Raw genomic sequence first — 17,125 nt, 5'->3', positions numbered from 1 at the left:
CTTTGTCATATCCAAATTATAACTTGTTTTTGTGCAGTCATCTCTGGAGCAACATGGCCTCAGTATTAACCACCAAGGATGGCTTTTATGATGCCAAGGGGAAAATCCTATTACTTTCACTTGTAGGGTCACTGGGGGTTTTTCCTTCTTCAGAGATGGGGTTTTTATCAGTTGCCTGAAGATATTTTTTCACTCATCCATAGAGAAAGCACATTACAATGATGAAGCTTTAGAGAGCAATCATCAAAGGGAAAAAAGGCAATACAGAGGATGGAACATGGAGAACTGAAGTGCTGAGCATACCAGGGGTGCAGAATTTTACCTATTTGTACACTGTGCTTTGTTCAAAGTGATTAGCAGAAGTGGGAGAGATGAAGGCTGTCTATGACAGAATCTTTCTGATGGGAGGTCGGGCATGAAGAGCAGGAGGAGTTGACTTGGAACCATTCCCTGGAGTCCTGAGCCTCGCTCTACCTCTCCCCTTCTGCCACACTCAAGCTCAGTAAAGGGAAGTCTTTTCACAAAAGACCTGAAGATAACCACGGAGGCAATCCTGGAGACAGATTATTTATTACTTGTGACTTGCAAAAATTAAACAGGTGCTTTGGAAAATCAAGACCTCTCTTTCACCAAAGCTCAGTGCTGGGGTGGTTCATGGCAGACTGAGCTTTCCATGCAGACTGACCCTTCCTCTAGTTTGAAGAGAGGTGTGTTCCAGTAAACCCACATTCCCAGTGCATCCCAAGCTGAGCTGTTTGCTGTGTGAGATGTGCTGCTTTTCAAAGCCTAAGCTGCAGCAAGCTGATTACACAGGGGCTGTGAAATGGCAGGCAGCTCCTGTCTCATAGCTGGAGGTACCTTGGTGTGCCCAGGGGCAGCCCTGCACCAGGGGGTGTGTGCATGTGTCAGAAACTCCTGCAGGAAAAGCTGTGCTGCTCCAAAGGTAGTTGGCATTGGGAACTTAGAGAAGAAATGGGATATTGTAGAGGTTATCAAGGTTCTAGAATAAGGTAAAGCATCTGGTCCCTGCACAACAGAACTCCCAAGGTTTATTGAGCTTGTAGCTTCCATCTGGACAACAGTTTTAAGATCTGATAGACCCATGCCTTAGGAATTAACTTAAGCACTTTTTAAAGCTCTTTATACCTTAGGCAAATCCTCTGGAATCTCCTGGCAGTTCGTTTCATCATGTAACTATTTGTTTAAAAAGGAAACAAAACTGCAAATCTTCTTCATTCCTGTGTTTTAAATCTGCTTCCTAATTTGAGTAAGCACTTGCCCTGCTCTCCCTACATCCCACTGCCTGTTGCCTGCTCTGTAGCTGTGCCTGGGCTCATTCTGTAACTGGCACAGACTGGAACAATGCAACTGTTGTTAACACATCAGTCATGGGAGAATTGCCTGCCCTGCTGCCAGCACGGAGGTCAATCCCTGTCCCTGGTTATAGAAGCAGGAGCAGCAGCTCTGGGGCAGGCCCTGAGGACAGAGAGGTTACAAGCTGTGTGTTTATAATGACCCACCTGATACAGGAGGGAACAGACTCCTGATGCTGTGCCACGTCACGATGACTTCACCCACCTCCATGCTACAAAGTCATCACAAAGGGTTAAAAACACAGAATCAGTCTGTAGCTTCACCTTAGAACAGTGATGCCCTCCAGGCCATTGGTGCTCCTTACACAGGCCTTGGTTGTGACTCAAAACTGATCCCGTGAAAGTTTTCATCCCATTAAAATGAAAACATGCACAGTCTGTCCACTGGAGCACATTGCAAGCTAACAATGTTTCATGTGATACACTTGGCTCAGTTACTCTCCCTGTGCTTGTACAAACATCCCAGGCCATCTTTTACATCTTTTGCTGTTACCTTGGATGTCTCAACTTTTTTCTAACTCTTACTGGCTTGTTTTGAATTAGATGGCATTCACTTTCAAGATTAATTCAGCTTCAGAATAATCTGTTTAGTTGCCACGCTTGGCAGCTTTGGACACCACCATATGGCCACCACCTCATTACACCTGATCTGTGACCCCTGGAGCCTCTGATCACTGCTGGGACAAAGCAATTGTTGCAGTCTGTGTGCCAAAACCAACCCAAATACAAATTCAAGCTCCAAAGTCCTTTATTGTAGCCCTTACACGGCTGAGCTGTGCCCTCCAGAGAGATGGACTGTGCATCCTCCCAAAGACAACGTGGGACAGAGACAACCATGGACCCTGGAGAAGGCGTTCATTTGACAAGATCCTTCACATACTTCCAGCCTTCCACTGTGTACTCACAGGCTCTGGTGGGAGCTACAGACAAGGCAGACATGACTGACTGCACTCCTGCAAGGAAAGCAGAGAAGAATTATCCCAAGAAGATTATCATTTCAAACTTCCTCATGTTACTCTAGCACTTTAGAACTCTCAACACAGAGAGGAAAACTGAGCTCAAACTCAGATGCTTTCAAACACACAGTGGCCTGAATGATCCTTGGTTCAAGTACGGCTTGATTGTCTCAACAGCATTTGTGACACAGAAATTCCAACTTCAGGGCCTGTTTGTGAGACAAAACAATTACAAGACTGAAACAAAGAACTGGGCTAAGTTCCATTTTGTTTCTGGCCTTGCCACAGACTCCATGGGTGATGTGGGACATGTCACAGTATTTGTGGACCATGTTTCCCCACAATTACATGAAGAGTCTTCACTGCACCACAAAAACTATGTATTACTAGGTATTTATGACATGCTTTGACCTTCAAACAACATGTCTAAAATCCTAGTGACAATGGGAATGCCCATCCCTTCTGAAAATTCCAGGGCTCAGTTCAGGCACAGTAGCATCTATAAAGTCTTAAAACTTTAACCAAAGGTTCACCTTTTTTAAGTTATCATTTATTTTTTTCCTCTGGTTTCCTTGATCACTGCCAATGCTGATGAACTTACTAGTGCACAAACTCTACCTATTTACTGTGAGGGCCACAGGCCTCCCCAAACAGTTCCCTGGGATTTCAGTCCTGGGTTCTAGGATAGCACAGTCATGCCTGTCTTGGGGCACAGGAGGGCAACAAGTTCTGCAGGTAAAAGAAACACCAGCTCCCCTGGTGAGCAGAGGCAGCCAGGTTTATGGACACACATCCTCCTCCTCATTTCACAGTTGAAACAAGAAGAAATTAAGTCCAGAGTCAGTCAGTGTGCTAATGGTAAAACCTGAAGCAGGAGGTGCTTCCTCAGTCCCAATCCCAACCCTTCTGCCACCAGACTGTAACATCTACCAGCTCCTCTATCATTCAATTTAGGACAGTATTGAAACAAGACTGCTATAAGCTACATCACTCTTGGCCCCTTGCTCCTTTCACAGTTTGGTGAGCAGTTATTTTACCTTTATTCCAGGAATCAGAGGGGGAAAAGTCAATTTTTGGAGTAGCTGGGAGCTAGAAAGAGAGAGACAAAATATCAGCACTTGAGGGGTTTCACTTACAATTTACATCCCATTGGCAAAGCCTCTTGACCTCAGATCTCAAAAATACTTAGGTGCCTACTCTCCCTAAGTCCCAAAAGGTATTAGAAATGATATTTTAAGGTTGGGCTTTGCTTCTTCCCCCAATATCAAGTAGGGGCAGAAGGTAGTACACATCATTTGGATGCTCATGACAAAATATCTCCATGGCTGTCTCCTTACATGGCTGTCATCTCTTGGTATATAATTGTCTCTAATATGAAAAATGCTTTTTAAAATTCAAGCAAAGGCTTCTTTTTTCTGAGGATTTTAAAATCAAAAAGCTAACACAGGAAGGCCTCTTCAGGCAATTTAAACTCACCTTGATGAACTGTTTACAACTGGAGAAAGAGGGAGGATAATATTTCCATTAGTTTTTCTAAAACCATGTAGGATCCTTCAAAAGCAGCTTAGGAATATCACTACATAGTGAAGTCTGTTTGTAATCCCCTCCTTGACCCTGCACAGGCTGGTCACTCCTTTTCCTTCAAAATAACACCTGTGAGCCAAATCTCTCCCCTAAATTTAAAATTTTACTCTCCTTCCACAGTTTCAACAGCAAACCTCCTGCCAGCTTCTCTGGAACCAGAACACCACCCCAGTGTTTCCTCCTCATTCAGAGAATGTGTTTGTTTTGCAGTGTCCATCTGGACAGCCCTTACCTCCCAGCCCAGGTAACTTGTCCACTCCTGGATAGCTGGAGGCAGAGCTGCCTGGGCTTTCTTGAGTGCCTCAGCACCTTGTGTGCCACTGCCCAGCAGCCCCTGATCATATGCCACGTACACAGCAGCTCCAGCCAGGCCTCCTTTGATGATAAACCTGAAAAGATCAAACACAAAACAGTTCAGTTCACATGAAAATCACCGGTGCCTCTCTCTCAGTGGGTTCTGACTGCCAGAGGGAGGGTCTCAGGAAAGAAATCCAAGGTCACAAATACTTCAATTTCTTGTTGCAGACAAAAAGCAGAGGAAAAATACCCACCTACCTTCTTTTTCTTCCTAGGCCAACTACTCCCTGCCAGCCCCCTGAAACTGTCCCTATTCACATTCCATCAGTGACAGTTTTCAAGAAAAAAAACTGAGAAAGTGCCAAGCATCTCAGAGTATGTGCCACTTCTTAAAGTCTGAGAACCACTGGCATATACCTTTGATAAAAGGAACTCTAGAGGATTTTGCAGTGGGTGAGCCACTCATGCTAATGATGTGGCTCTTGCTCTCTTATTATGAAGGAATCTGCTTAATCTGACAGGCACCAATACCTTATTTAAGCTCATTACAGTCCAACACCTGGCCAGTGTTTGCATTGCCCAGGCTTTTGAGGTTTCCCAGCAGGCTGCATGGTGTGCAGACACCAGTTTCACACCTGTAGGAGCAACCTGAAAGTGGAAGATGGGCAGAGAGCACCTGGCCCTTAATGGCAATTTCATTATAAAGAAGAGATTTGAAGAGACTGACTTTTCCAGATTCAGAGAGCAGAGAGTCATTTTCTTTCCAAAAACAGAGGAAAAGAAGTTGTACAAACAAACAAACCAACCCAAACCCTCCAGACAGTGATACTGCAGCTGCACAACACAGGGCAAGTACTGCTATAGAGAGAGAACCAACACTTAAAATTCCTGTGCCCACACGTATCTTGGGGAAAAGGGATTCTCTGATAAAGCTGTTCAGTCCCAAGAATACCCTCTGGCAGGATCTCAGTCCAGATCTGAGCGCTCCCCGCGGGTTTATTCTCTGTGTTTACCCCCCTGTCCAGAACACGCCGGGTCCCTCCGGGGCGGGCACAGCCCGGGGTTGTGCTCCGTGTCCATCCCCTCCCCAGAACAGCCCGAAATTGTGCTCCGTGGCCATCTCCGTCCCAGAACAGCCCGGGTTTATCCTCCGTGTTCATTCCTGGCCCCAGAATGACCCGGGTTTATTCTCCGTGTTCATCCCCCTGCCCAGAACACGCCGGGACCCTCCGGGGCGGGCACAGCCCGGGTTTGGGCTCCGTTTTATCCCACTCCCCAGAACAGCCCGGGTTAGTGCTCCATGTCCATCCCCGTCCCAGAACAGCCCGGGTTAGTGCTCCATGTCCATCCCCGTCCCAGAACAGCCCGGGTTAGTGCTCCGTGTTTATCCTACTCCCCAGAACAGCCCGGGTTAGTGCTCCATATCCATCCCCGTCCCAGAACAGCCCGGGTTAGTGCTCTGTGTCCATCCCCGTCCCAGAACAGCCCGGGTTAGTGCTCCGTGTTTATCCTACTCCCCAGAACAGCCCGGGTTAGTGCTCCATGTCCATCCCCGTACCATAACAGCCCGGGTTAGTGCTCCATGTCCATCTCACTCCCCAGAACAGCCCGGGTTAGTGCTCCATGTCCATCCCCGTCCCTGAACAGCCCGGGTTTGTGCTCCATGTCCGTGCCCCCGGAGCGGGCGGACACAGCCAGGGGTGCGGGCCGGGCCGGGCCCAGGCGGGAGAGCCCAAGGGCGCGGGACTAGGCCAGGCCGCGGGCACAGCCCCGGGGTGGGTGGAGGGGAGCGGCGGGGACAGCCCCGGGGTGGGTGCGGGACAGCGGGGACAGCGGGGACAGCGAGCAGGGCCGGGTAGGGCCGGGCAGGGCGGACTCACTTGGCAACGGGGAAGAGCCGGACGGCCATGGCGGAGGCGGCGGCGCCGTGACGTGCCGCGGGCGGAGCTGCGGCCGGGTCGGAGGGGCTGGGCCCTGTGGGGCCCTGTGGGCCCGTGTGGGTCTGGGCAGGGTCGTGTGGTCCGGGCAGGGTCGTGTGGGGCCAGGGAGGGACAACCGTGTGGGTCCGGGCAGGGTCGTGTGGGGCCAGGGAGGGACAACCGTGTGGGGTCAGGGAGGGAGAACCGTGTGGGGCAGGGCCGGGCCATGTGGGGCCAGGGAGGGCAGGGCAGTGAAAGCCCTATGGGGCCAGGGAGGACCGTGTGGGGCCAGGGAGGACCATGTGAAGGCAAGGCAGGGCCATGTGGGGCAGGGCAGGGAGTTCAGGGCCGTGTGGGGCCAGGGAGAGGTGTATGGGGCCAGGGAGGGACAACCGTGTGGGGCTGGGTAGGGCCGTGTGGGGCCAGTGAGGGCCATGTGGGGCTGGGCAGGGCCGTGTGGGGCCAGTGAGGGCCATGTGGGGCTGGGCAGGGCCGTGTGGGGCCAGTGAGGGCCATGTGAAGGCAAGGCCGGGCCGTGTGGGACCAGGGAGGGTCATTGTTCCAGGGACCCCTCAAGAAAAAGGATTTTATCCCTTCTCCATAAAATCATAAGGTCTTTACTAATTTTTAATCAAAACGATACCAACTCGATTTTATATTAATTTCTGATTTTGGCTTGTAGTTTAGTTTGTCAGTGATATTAACCATGCATAGCTTTAGATAAAGAGGAATTTAACCCTGTAAGCTGAACTTTAAGAAATAAACCAAAACCTTGTTTAGATTAGAAGCCGAGCTGTAAGAAATAAATCAGAAAACCTGTCTAGGTTGAAGCTTGAAGCTGTAACATGTTTAGTTAAAAGGAAATACAGGACTGCAGAGATAAGAGCAGCCCATTAGATCTGTTAAGAGTCACCCAAAATATCCTGCTTAACTTTGGGGAGGGGTTATCACTTGTAACTAAGTATATAAACCTGGAAACACATAAGTCTTGATGAACATGTCTTTGGTGGAGTTATCCCCCATGTTCCCAGCGCTGAATAAAAAGAATAATTTTGTTCTATTCTATTAGGTTTGATTGTTTCTTAACTCAAAGGTCTCGCCTGGGCCCCACTGTGGCAGCCCCGTGTCCCCCCTCAGGGACAGGGACTGGGACAGGACTGGGACAGGGATGGGGACTGGGACAGGGATGGAGACAGGGACTGGGACTGGGACAGGGATAGAGACAGGGATGGGGACTGGGACAGGGGCTGGGACTGGGACAGGAGCAGGGATGGAGACAGGGACTGGGACTGGGACAGGGATGGAGACAGGGACTGGGACGGGGATAGGGACAGTCCGGCCATGCCACAGCCCTGCTGGCTCAGGGTGGGTGGGTCCTGCCCGCTGTGGGCGTCATAATTCCTTAATGAATTAAGCGTTGTGTAAGATCAGCCATGAGCGGTGCGGGGCTGTTCGCTGCGGGAGGTTGCGGGGCTGTGAAGGAGAAGGATCCTGCTCGTCGTGCCCGAGGTGAGTGTGGTTGCCCTGCGGGAACCCCCAGTGGGCTCCGAGGGGCTTTTCCACAAGTTGGCTCCCGGCTCCGGAGGGAGGACATGGCATTTCTTCTGCAGGGCTCAGCTTCCAGACTGCACCACCTGCAGGGACATGAAGCCGGTTGGGAAAGTGCTTTATGCCACAGGAATTGTGGCTGGGCTCGTGGTTTTCTTCTGGGAAGACCCTTTTATCCCAGGTAGGCTCAGCAGGGGGGATGATCTCCAGCTGAAATACAAGTCTCACAAGAGAAGAGGTTGAATTTCTGAGTTATGATTGATGGTCTCGGTCCTGCCCACAGTCCTTACCAGAGCTGGTGGCTCCAAAGCGATGCTTCCTTCCCAGAAACAAACTGGAACTTGAAACAAAGAGAAGCACAAAGGGGTCTAAGAGCAGGGCCCCTGCTGTCTCTGTGGGGAACACACAGCACTTTGCCATTGCCTTTCTCATTTTATGCTTTGGTTGCAAACTCCTGGGGCCAGGAACCACCTCTGCAGTTCCCAGCACAGGAAGGCTGACCTGGCTCCAAACTGGTGGCAAAGAATAAAGGATATGGCAAAGAATAAATGATATGCAGAAGGTACATAGCCTGGTTCATGCTGTACAGCTTGTTAGAACATGAAAACCAACTTCATTCTTGAAGGATTTTGGTCTAGCAACCCAGGGCTGGTCCATGGTAAAGAATAAATGAGGCAAAGAATAAATTATATGGCAAAGAATAAATGATATGCAGAAGGTGCATAGGCTGGTTCATGCTGTACAGCTTGTTAAAACATGAAAACCAACTTCATTCTTGAAAGATTTTGGTCTAGGAACCCAGGGCTGGTCCATGGTATTGTTAGTCTCAAGTATTCTTCAGGCCAGTCCTGCTGCTTCTAGTTTGGAGAAGCATCAAGACTTGAGCACTTCCATCTTTCTCCTTTAGAGCTCTGCCAATAGTTACTGGGGCAGCTCCTCTGCTGCTTCCTTCACTTCTGTATCTTTTATTCTCTTTCCCATAAATAAGAGAGCTTGTCTGGTGCCCGTGTTCTCCTGACTGGAGCCAGTGCTGGGATTGGAGAGCAGATGGCATATCATTATGCCAGATTTGGTGCTGAAATAGTTTTGACTGCTAGAAGGGAAGCTGTGCTGCAGAAGGTAAGAACTTCTTCCTTGTACAAGGGAAGACAGAAGAGACTTGAGCTTTTACTGAAACAATAACAAATTAGTTGTCAGCATGATAGTTTTCCTTCTGAACTGTTGCTAAGTATAAACACAGAAGAGAGCTTGGCCTGTACAGTAAGATTTTTATAAACTGCCTGAACTTGTTACTTTCTGAACATTTACATGAGGAAATTGCATGAAGGTGTGTCAGGGAAAATTCCGATTGGACATTAGGAAAGTGTTCTTCATTGAGAGGGTGGTCAGTCACTGGAACAAGCTCCCCTGGGAGAAGGGATCATGGCACTAAACCTGTCAGAACTCAGGGAATATCTGGACCACAGATGTTAATCATGGTTTGGTTTGAGGTAGCCCTGTGAGGAGCAGGGAGTTGGGTTCGATGATCCACATGCATCCCTTCGAATTTGAGATATTCTGTTATTCTGTGAAATACAATTCCTGTGCAGTACTATGCAGCTTTCCAGAGTCCAAACTGTTCTATTTGTAGCTGTCTTAAACCTTTTTGTAGGTTAAATACTTTTTGACCAGCTTAAATAGATGAGACTTCTTCATCTGTAGTTTATAAAATGGGACAATATTTAGAGATGGTAACTCTTTAACTGCAGGGATATGTGACTTCCAAGGAATGTTCTTCACTATGAAATGGTGCAAAAGGTGAGCTGGAGACAGTGAGCATAATAATAATAATAATTCCTAATTCCTGGAAAGCATTATTTCAGCAAATAGCTGGACTGCATGTCATTACTAGGCACTTTCATGTACTTAACAGAGCAAAGGAATTATGTACAATGAAGACCTTTCCAGGTGTTTTGGAACAAAAAGAAGAACTTAATGTAAAGCATAACCTGTATTCCAGAAGATTTCTCCTGAGTAAGACTGGCTTTTTTGGGGTGACTCTTGATCCTTTTCCAAGGTAGATTTAATCTGCATCCTGCTAAGAGTTACCTGTGTGGTTAAGCAAAGTCTGGATGCAAAATGAGCTCTCCATGGGCTGAATAGCAGTAGATTTAAAATTAAAGCATGTCCAGAACTGATTTTCACTGACTGTAGCATGTACTTTACAGAGCCCTTTTTTCTATTCTTTCCCACTCCACTCCATATTTTTTAATCTTTGGATGTGTATTCTCCTTCAAGGTGATGGAGAAATGCCTGACACTTGGAGCAAAGAAAGTATTTTATATCCCTGCAGATATGTCTTTCCCTTCAGAACCTGAAAAGGTGGTTCAGTTTGCTCTCCAAAAGCTGGGTAAGCATCCTGGTTTTCCTGATGTGGGTGTCTCAAGGAACTCTGTAAGTGTTCTGTGATCTGGATGACCTGTCAGTCCAGCAGTGCTGTTTCTGCTGATACATTTCCATATTAATCACAGTTTTGCTGCTACACATTTGTGTACTTGTCACTGTGGAAATAGATGCACCACCAGAACCAAGTTCCAAGTCTGAATCACCCTGAAGCATCAGTTTGGATAGCTGTGTCAAAGACAAACAGCTTTCCTTTCAATTCAACCCTTGAGGAGCAGGCAGAGCTGCTCCCAGATGAGCAGATGTAATGTATCTTCACAGTAAAACACTTTCTAGCCTTCTGAGGGAGTGGCTGGTTGGTTCAAGCCTCCTGCTGGCATTTCTGAGTTCCTTGCTTAGGGAATGGGCCCTTTGACTGCCTTTCCTCCTGCCCACAGGGGGACTGGATTACCTGGTGTTGAACCACATCGGCAGGACTCGTTTCCAGATGTGGACTGGAGATGTGGAATACACCCGTTGGCTCATGCAGGTGAGGTTTCCCAGCAGGAAGAGCTCACCTGGAACTGGGTGAGTTGGGCTTCTCCTGGGACAACCTTGGGAAGCTCCAAGTCTATGGCAATGGTTGAAAAAACCCTTTTATTTCATTCATGTTTCAGGTCAAACAGTTTGGAGGCTTTGTTAGTAGAGAGGTGTTTTGCTCAAGTGTTGTACAATTGTGAAGAGAAATGTTTGGGAAGAACTTCAGACTTCTTTGTGTCCTTTTTATCTCCCATTAGCCCAGGACTGTTGGGATCTATGGGCAGTTCCAGGCAGTTGTACAGTGTCTGGTTTAGGAAGGCCAATAGGGGAGCAGCAAACACTTCTTATCCATGGCAAGTGCAGGTGGCACTGCAGAACACAGTAAAGTTGTTTGAAATGCCATTTGAGTCTCTGTTCACAGGTTTAGAATTTTCCTATAGAATCACCTTAGTACCAGGTTTTGGGACCATGGAAATGAAGAGCTGTTTTGTTGATCCAGTCTTAGTTCAGGTCTATCATGCTAGTTCTGTTTCATTTTGGGAGGAGCTTGTTTGCTGTAGAGTGGCAACTTGGGGTCATGGTTAAGGAATTCTCACAAGTTAGAGCAGTCAAGCTCTGAAGAGATGGTGAATTTTATGCTTGAGTGTTTTCTGAGTTCAGTCAAGAGAAACATAAAGGGGAGAAAATTGAGACAACAATGTCCTTGTTGCTGGGGAAGGATTGCAGAGTAAAGAATAGTATGCAGGGAAATTAGGGACAGCTAATTGTATCTTGTCAAAAAACCTTTGTATTAAAGCCCAGGAACAATCCTTGCTCTGAAACTTCTCCACTGCTTTTTATGGAATCTGCAAGACTCATGGATGCAGTTTTTGTCCCTTTCTTAACAGAGATGATTTTTCTCTCTTGATGTCTGAAAAGGCAAGTCCAAGCCATGCTCCTTTTCATTTCTGACCACTGTATTGACTTTCCAGCTCCTGCTTTCAAACCCTCTTCCTTCTTCCACACCTATTTTTATCATTCCAGGTGAATTTCTTCAGTTATGTGGAACTTACAACAGCAGCTCTTCCCACCCTGGAGCAGAGTCGAGGCTCACTGGTGGTTGTTTCTTCTGTTGCAGGTTAGTGGCTTTACCTGGAGTTGCTTCCTTGTGGAAACAACACTTCCAAACATTATATTTCTATGTCGTCCAACCCCTCAACACATTTTCCAACTGCATTTTACAGTATATAATAATACTATAATAAATAGAAGTACAATATGATAAGTGTGTGTATGTGTGTGTGTGTATATATGTATTACATATATGGGGGCAGGTGCTGCTGCTCAGCCAGAGCCTCCTGGAGGGACTGAGGGTCAGGATAGTGGCTGGCTGGCTTTGTTTTCTCTCGAAGTCCTTCTCTGAATTGCACTATTTTGCATTCCCTTGCAGCTTTGCTCTTCATTCATCATGTGCCCAGATCTGTTTGACTCCTGTCCCTCACAGCCAGGCCCATCCCTGCTGCTTTTCTGACACACCATTATCATTCTGCCACCCTCAGGCTGTGTGGCTTTGGCCAGCCTGAACAGCAGGTGCTGAGCAGCTGCATCTGCTGTACAGGATGGAAAAGTCTTCACTGTGTGTGCTCAAGGGAGCTGCATCACCTTACACAGTCTCAGACTTTGGTTCATCCCTGCCTTGTTGACATGATGTGCCAAGGAAATGCCAAATATCCCAGCATGCAACCCAGTCCCTGTGTTTGCATGTTTATGGCAGAGGGAAAGGCTGCAGGTAGATCAGCACAGTGGGCTTTTTGGTCCAACATGTGACCAGGTTATTGTGCAACTTAGAGGAAGTTTCCTCCCCTTACTCACATGTGTGGTGGCTTTTGTTCTAAGGTGTGTTTGCACAAAGTGGTGCAATTGTGTAAGTTCTTGCACAGGACTAGAAATTGAGGGAAACTCACCTGAACAGAACACGAGTTGATGCAGTATGACAAAGTCTGTGCCCAGATTTCCTAACCATGGATTCTTCTTACAGCCAGCTTCCTGGTGTTTTCCATTCTCTTCTTTTCCTTTCCAGGGAAAATACCCACTCCCTTCACCACTTCTTATTCTGCCACCAAGTTTGCACTGGATGGATTCTTCAGCTCACTGCGCCATGAACTCACCATGCAGAAGAGCAATGTCTCCATCACCCTGTGCATCCTGGGCCTGATTGACACTGAGGCAGCATTGGAGAATACCAGGTGTGTATTGGGAGGAGGCTGTAGGAGCCTGGGAGGGAGTGTGGCTGCAGGAATACAACTCTTCTTGAAAGCATACAACAAAATACACCACAATGGTGTTAAAGGTGAGTGTGAGTCTCTTTGGTTGTGCAAGAAAATGAGTGGGTTTGTGCACATTCACCTCAGCACTGGCCACGAGCATGCAGAGCCTTGTGGCAGTCGCTCTGCACAGTGTGAACCCCACCAGGGACTGGCTGGCTTTGATGCTCTGACATCAGAGATGCTGTTTTTGCTTGCAGGGGCAAAGTGCACCTCAGGGCAGCGCCCGCTGCCGAGGCCGCCCTCGCCATCGTCCGCGGAGGGGCCACGCGGGCACACGAGGTCTTCTACCCCTGGTGGCTGCACCAGGTGTGCTGCCTCTGGGTTCTGTCCCCCAGCAACAGGGGCCAGGTTTTAAGGAGTTACTATAACTACAGCAGTCCTTAAGAGAGGCCCAGTTTCAGGCTCCTCTCCCATCCTATATCCCTTCTAATTACTTTCCCACCATCCCATTCAGCCATTGGTGTCAAGCAGGAGCAGGGCAGCAGTGGTGGCAAAGGAACCTTAGTTTTTTTCCTAAGGTGACTCTTGCTCTTCTTCTTTCTCATCCTGCTTTAGCCATTGTTCTGATGTTGCTACCCATGGGTCAGAGATCTTTCCCACAGTTGACTCTGTCTTAGCCCTCCTCTCATCTCCCTTCCTTCAGCCTCACCTGTCTGCTTGTACTGCCTCCACCCTTCTCTCAGCTTTAACCTCTGTCTGTACCTGATGTCCTGGAGAGTCCTGCTCCACTGCTTCATTGCTTTTTGGATTCTGTGAACCTTCTTTTATTTTAATCTCTATTTTAATTAAAGCAGTTTATTTTAATGTGTTGGTATTACATGCTGATGTTTCCCACTATGAAGGAATACTGGTCACCTGGATTCTCTGGGCACAGGAATGTTGGTACACATTTTGCTGACTGCATGGGATCTGTTAGATCAGCCCCAGGGCTCTGGCAAGGTCTCACTTGTGCAGTAAGTGAAAGCAGGTGCAACTACCAACATGAAACAGAGGCCCAGTTACTTAGCAAGTAAAACTTTTATTAAATAAATTTAGGATTTTTTTTTTGACCAGAGTGAGGAATTTGACATTGACAAAGCTTGTATCGCACCTGTAACATTGTACAGTCACATCAGTAACTGTGATGGAAGAAACTGTAAATGCTTGTTTTAAACCAGCTTGACTAGGATTTCCAAAGTCCTTTTTTTTCCCATTTGTTTGTCTTTTTTCTTTTTTTTTCTTTTTGTTCAAAATTAGACTAAGTTTAAACTTCATGAAATTACTTGTAGCAGAAATAAAGTACATTATACAAATCACATACATAATAGATGTTAAGTATAAAAATGGTATTTACAATAAGTAAACATGGACTATAGAAACACAGACTCACACAGCTTCATTCATCTCTCACAAACTCTCAGCATCAGACACAGAAGGGTAGTTGAGGAGATGTGAAGGTACTTGTAGAACTTTGCCACACACACCTGAACAAGGGAAACTGGAGGAGAGAGAGAGTTGGCCAAGATTCTCTAAAATCCCCATAGTTCACTTCAATAATTGCATCAACCTTTCCCCACCAACCCTCTGTTCATTTTTCACTGCACACACACACATACACACACACAAACACACAAATGTTTGTGGTACCTTATCAAACTCTGGAATATTGAAATGAATCATTCATTAATCATTGTGGGGTTGGTTGGTTTGTTCTGTTTTGCTTTCCTTATTTTTGTAAGAAACTTAAGAGACTGTTTCCAGCTGTCAAAAGGATGTGCCATGTCAGTGTGACACACCCCCCACTCCCAGGGCATCTTTTTAAAATCAAGTTCTGAACTACATTCTGTGCTTAAGAATATGTGTACATAACTGTCCCTACCTGTAATAAGTCTCTTGAAGTGCAGGGGAAAAAAAACAGAACAGCAACCCTCTTGTATCTGCTGGGGAAAAGCTTTGCAGCAGGTGCATGAGGCGAGTCCTCTTGCTAAATTCAGAGGGGGAAAACATCCTGTTTCCTTTGGGAAATCAGAACTGCCCACGAGGCAGTTCTTCTGTGTCATTCTACCCCTCAGCACATCTTAGAGCTTGTGGGAGTGTTGGGTTATCTGACACAGGGAGGCAGTGTGTGGCCCCTGGGAGGCTTCTGTGACTGTTCTGGAGATTGCATCTGCTCACACTCTCATCTTCTCTTGCCTTCATCAAGAAAATGCTGTTGCCATGGAGAGCTGTGAAACAAGGATCTGTGCCATGTGTGGGGAGGCAGTGCAGTTCTTGCAGGTAAAGGGACTGGTTTCCTGTGCTCTCAGCCTAATCGGGGAGTGCTCAGGATGGGGTCTGGCTCCAAATTCCAGGAGCTTTGTCTGCAGAAGCCCTTGGAAAGGTAAGACTGAGAGCTCTTGAGATCCTTAACCAGGCTGGTGCTACAGTGGATGAGTCACTCAAGCTGAGCACCTGACTGTGCCCTAATCCTGGAGGTATTTATTTCTCCTTCTTCTTGCTCATGTTGAGCAGAGAGATGATCTCCCTCTCTCTCCCCTCATCCTCCCCTCCCCTCCCCTCTCTCCAAACATCCTCTCAAAATGTCCAGGTCTGTCAGCAGTGTGTGCTGAGAAGACACTGCTGCAAAGGTAAACCCCAAACTGCCAATACCTCTTGCAAGCAGTCAGTCTCAGAATGGAAAAGTTTGGTCCTGTGAGCCACTTTAAAAAAAAATAGAGACTGTATATATTTATATTTATCTATGAAAGGGCCAGAAACGAAGCAGGAGGGAGGAAGGGATGGGTCTAAATTTCCAAACCCCACTGCATTAACCTAGAGACACACCAGTGGGTTTTCTTGGTCCTTGTACTCCAGCCACACCCCGAGAGGAAGAGCTTCATGTCCCCAGGGGCTGCTGGTTTGCTGGTCCCTTTGCTATGCACCACGTTAGCAGCAAATACACGAGTTGGTCGTGGCAAGAATCTTCCTCCTGGGCAGACATTGAGCCTTCTCTTTAACTGCATGTCTTGGAGAGGAGGGGAAGAGGAAGATGGGGTGGGTAGGTGGGAAGCAGAGGAAGGAAAGGGGTGGTGTCAAAAGAGTCGATAAATTTACTGGCCTCTCTGTAAATCAACCTGAAGCAGAAATTCTTCCTCTGGACTTTCACCTGAACAAAAAGGGAGGAGGGAGGGAATTGGGAGATTAGGAGGACATCTATGCAAGCCTCAGGCTTTGAGTTGCTGCTGCTTAAACATGAGGGACTATGACCCAGATCAGATCAGCCCTCCCTTGCTCCCTGTCTGTAGGCTGGCAGGATCCAGCTCTTTGGCAGCAGCTCTCATGTCAGGCAGCTCTTCTGTGGTCCTTCAGGGTCTCACCTTTTCTCTGCTTATCTGTGATCCCTGTGAATCATGGGCTTGTCCCATGTAACAACTGAAAACTTCTGGGGTTTAAAACATTTTTAGGCAGACAAAAGCTATTTTGGAGCAGTCAGACAGCAGACTGAAGCCTTGCTTAGACCACAAACAAGAACCCATCTGCCTGTCAGGGCCCCAAATGCACTAGAAGGCCTTAATGAACTTGACCAACCTCAGCTGCAATTTCTGTCCATGGGTCCAGTTCTCATCACAGCCCAGGCCTGTGCCATCAGCCTTTGATCTACATCATGGATGTTCCAGTCTCCACCTGTCCATGGACCTGTCCTGTCCATGGATCTGATCACTGGAACTTCAACCCTTGGATTGTCATCCCGTCTTGATGTTTGATCTGTGTGTTATTGACATTACAGACCTGCCTGGCAATCTCTGGACTGTGTCTGCCCCTTTTTACCTCCACCAGACCTGATCCTGATCTTGCCCTGCAGACTGACTCTGCCTTGGCTTTGGCCTGGCCCCATTGCCACAGATTTGCCTGATGATGTGAGTTGTTGAACCCAGCCATTATCTCCAGGCCTGCTCTGGTCACCTGGCTCAGGTGCTGGGGCTGGGCCCTGGCAGGTGAGGCCTCTGCCCCACCAGCTGTGCTACTGCCCCAGCTCCTGGGTCCCCACTCCCAGTCCCTGCTGTCCCCACACAGGCCAACACTCCACAGAGCAGTGCCACGATGGTGGCAGCTTTACCTGTGCTGTAGAAGTGCCTCCTGCTTGCTCCCTGCTGTCAGTAGGGATGGTTGGCATCCTTGGGTCGTTTCAACTGGACCTTCAAGCGTTTCATGCCAATCTGGAAGCCATTCATGGCCTGGATAGCAGTCTGTGCACTGGATGGGTTGTCAAAGCTTACAAAACC

The 17,125-nt window shown here is 47.7% G+C and overlaps 3 protein-coding genes across 7 annotated transcripts in view; 1 reads left to right on the top strand and 2 right to left on the bottom strand.

The window, feature by feature from the left end:
• Positions 1-2,103: 2,103 nt before the first annotated feature.
• Positions 2,104-6,161, bottom strand: MICOS13 (mitochondrial contact site and cristae organizing system subunit 13). The gene is made up of 4 exons (XM_071578015.1): positions 6,091-6,161; positions 4,146-4,302; positions 3,367-3,418; positions 2,104-2,326 (listed from the first exon to the last, which is right to left on the bottom strand). Exons 1-4 carry the CDS (start codon positions 6,117-6,119, stop codon positions 2,229-2,231), a joined length of 336 nt encoding a protein of 111 aa, XP_071434116.1. The 5' UTR covers positions 6,120-6,161; the 3' UTR covers positions 2,104-2,228.
• A 1,264-nt stretch (positions 6,162-7,425) lies between these two features.
• HSD11B1L (hydroxysteroid 11-beta dehydrogenase 1 like) lies at positions 7,426-16,619 on the top strand. Of its 3 annotated transcripts, XM_071578337.1 has the most exons (8): positions 7,426-7,638; positions 7,740-7,858; positions 8,666-8,796; positions 9,955-10,066; positions 10,497-10,588; positions 11,602-11,695; positions 12,638-12,803; positions 13,082-16,619. In XM_071578337.1, exons 2-8 carry the CDS (start codon positions 7,774-7,776, stop codon positions 13,266-13,268), a joined length of 867 nt encoding a protein of 288 aa, XP_071434438.1. In that variant the 5' UTR covers positions 7,426-7,638; positions 7,740-7,773; the 3' UTR covers positions 13,269-16,619. The 3 variants fall into 3 exon arrangements, with proteins under 3 accessions (XP_071434438.1, XP_071434437.1, XP_071434439.1); XM_071578336.1 differs by having other exon boundaries at positions 12,638-16,619; XM_071578338.1 differs by lacking the exons at positions 7,426-7,638; positions 7,740-7,858 and having other exon boundaries at positions 8,709-8,796; positions 10,010-10,066; positions 12,638-16,619.
• CELF5 (CUGBP Elav-like family member 5) overlaps positions 13,871-17,125 on the bottom strand; it is a 36,765-nt gene continuing 33,510 nt past the window's right edge. For 2 of the 3 annotated variants that reach the window (XM_071578331.1, XM_071578335.1), the window contains exons 12-13: positions 16,960-17,124; positions 13,871-16,008 (exon numbers count right to left, since the gene is read on the bottom strand). In XM_071578331.1, coding sequence (XP_071434432.1) covers positions 16,997-17,124 — 128 coding nt within the window. In that variant the 3' untranslated portion in view covers positions 13,871-16,008; positions 16,960-16,996. The remainder of the gene's footprint in view (positions 16,009-16,959; position 17,125) is intronic. The other variant, XM_071578334.1, reaches the window with a different exon arrangement.

Source organism: Pithys albifrons, chromosome 27, assembly GCF_047495875.1.
Source record: "Pithys albifrons albifrons isolate INPA30051 chromosome 27, PitAlb_v1, whole genome shotgun sequence".
NCBI classification, from domain to species: domain Eukaryota; kingdom Metazoa; phylum Chordata; class Aves; order Passeriformes; family Thamnophilidae; genus Pithys; species Pithys albifrons.
This window is presented reverse-complemented; position numbering and strand designations above follow the sequence as displayed.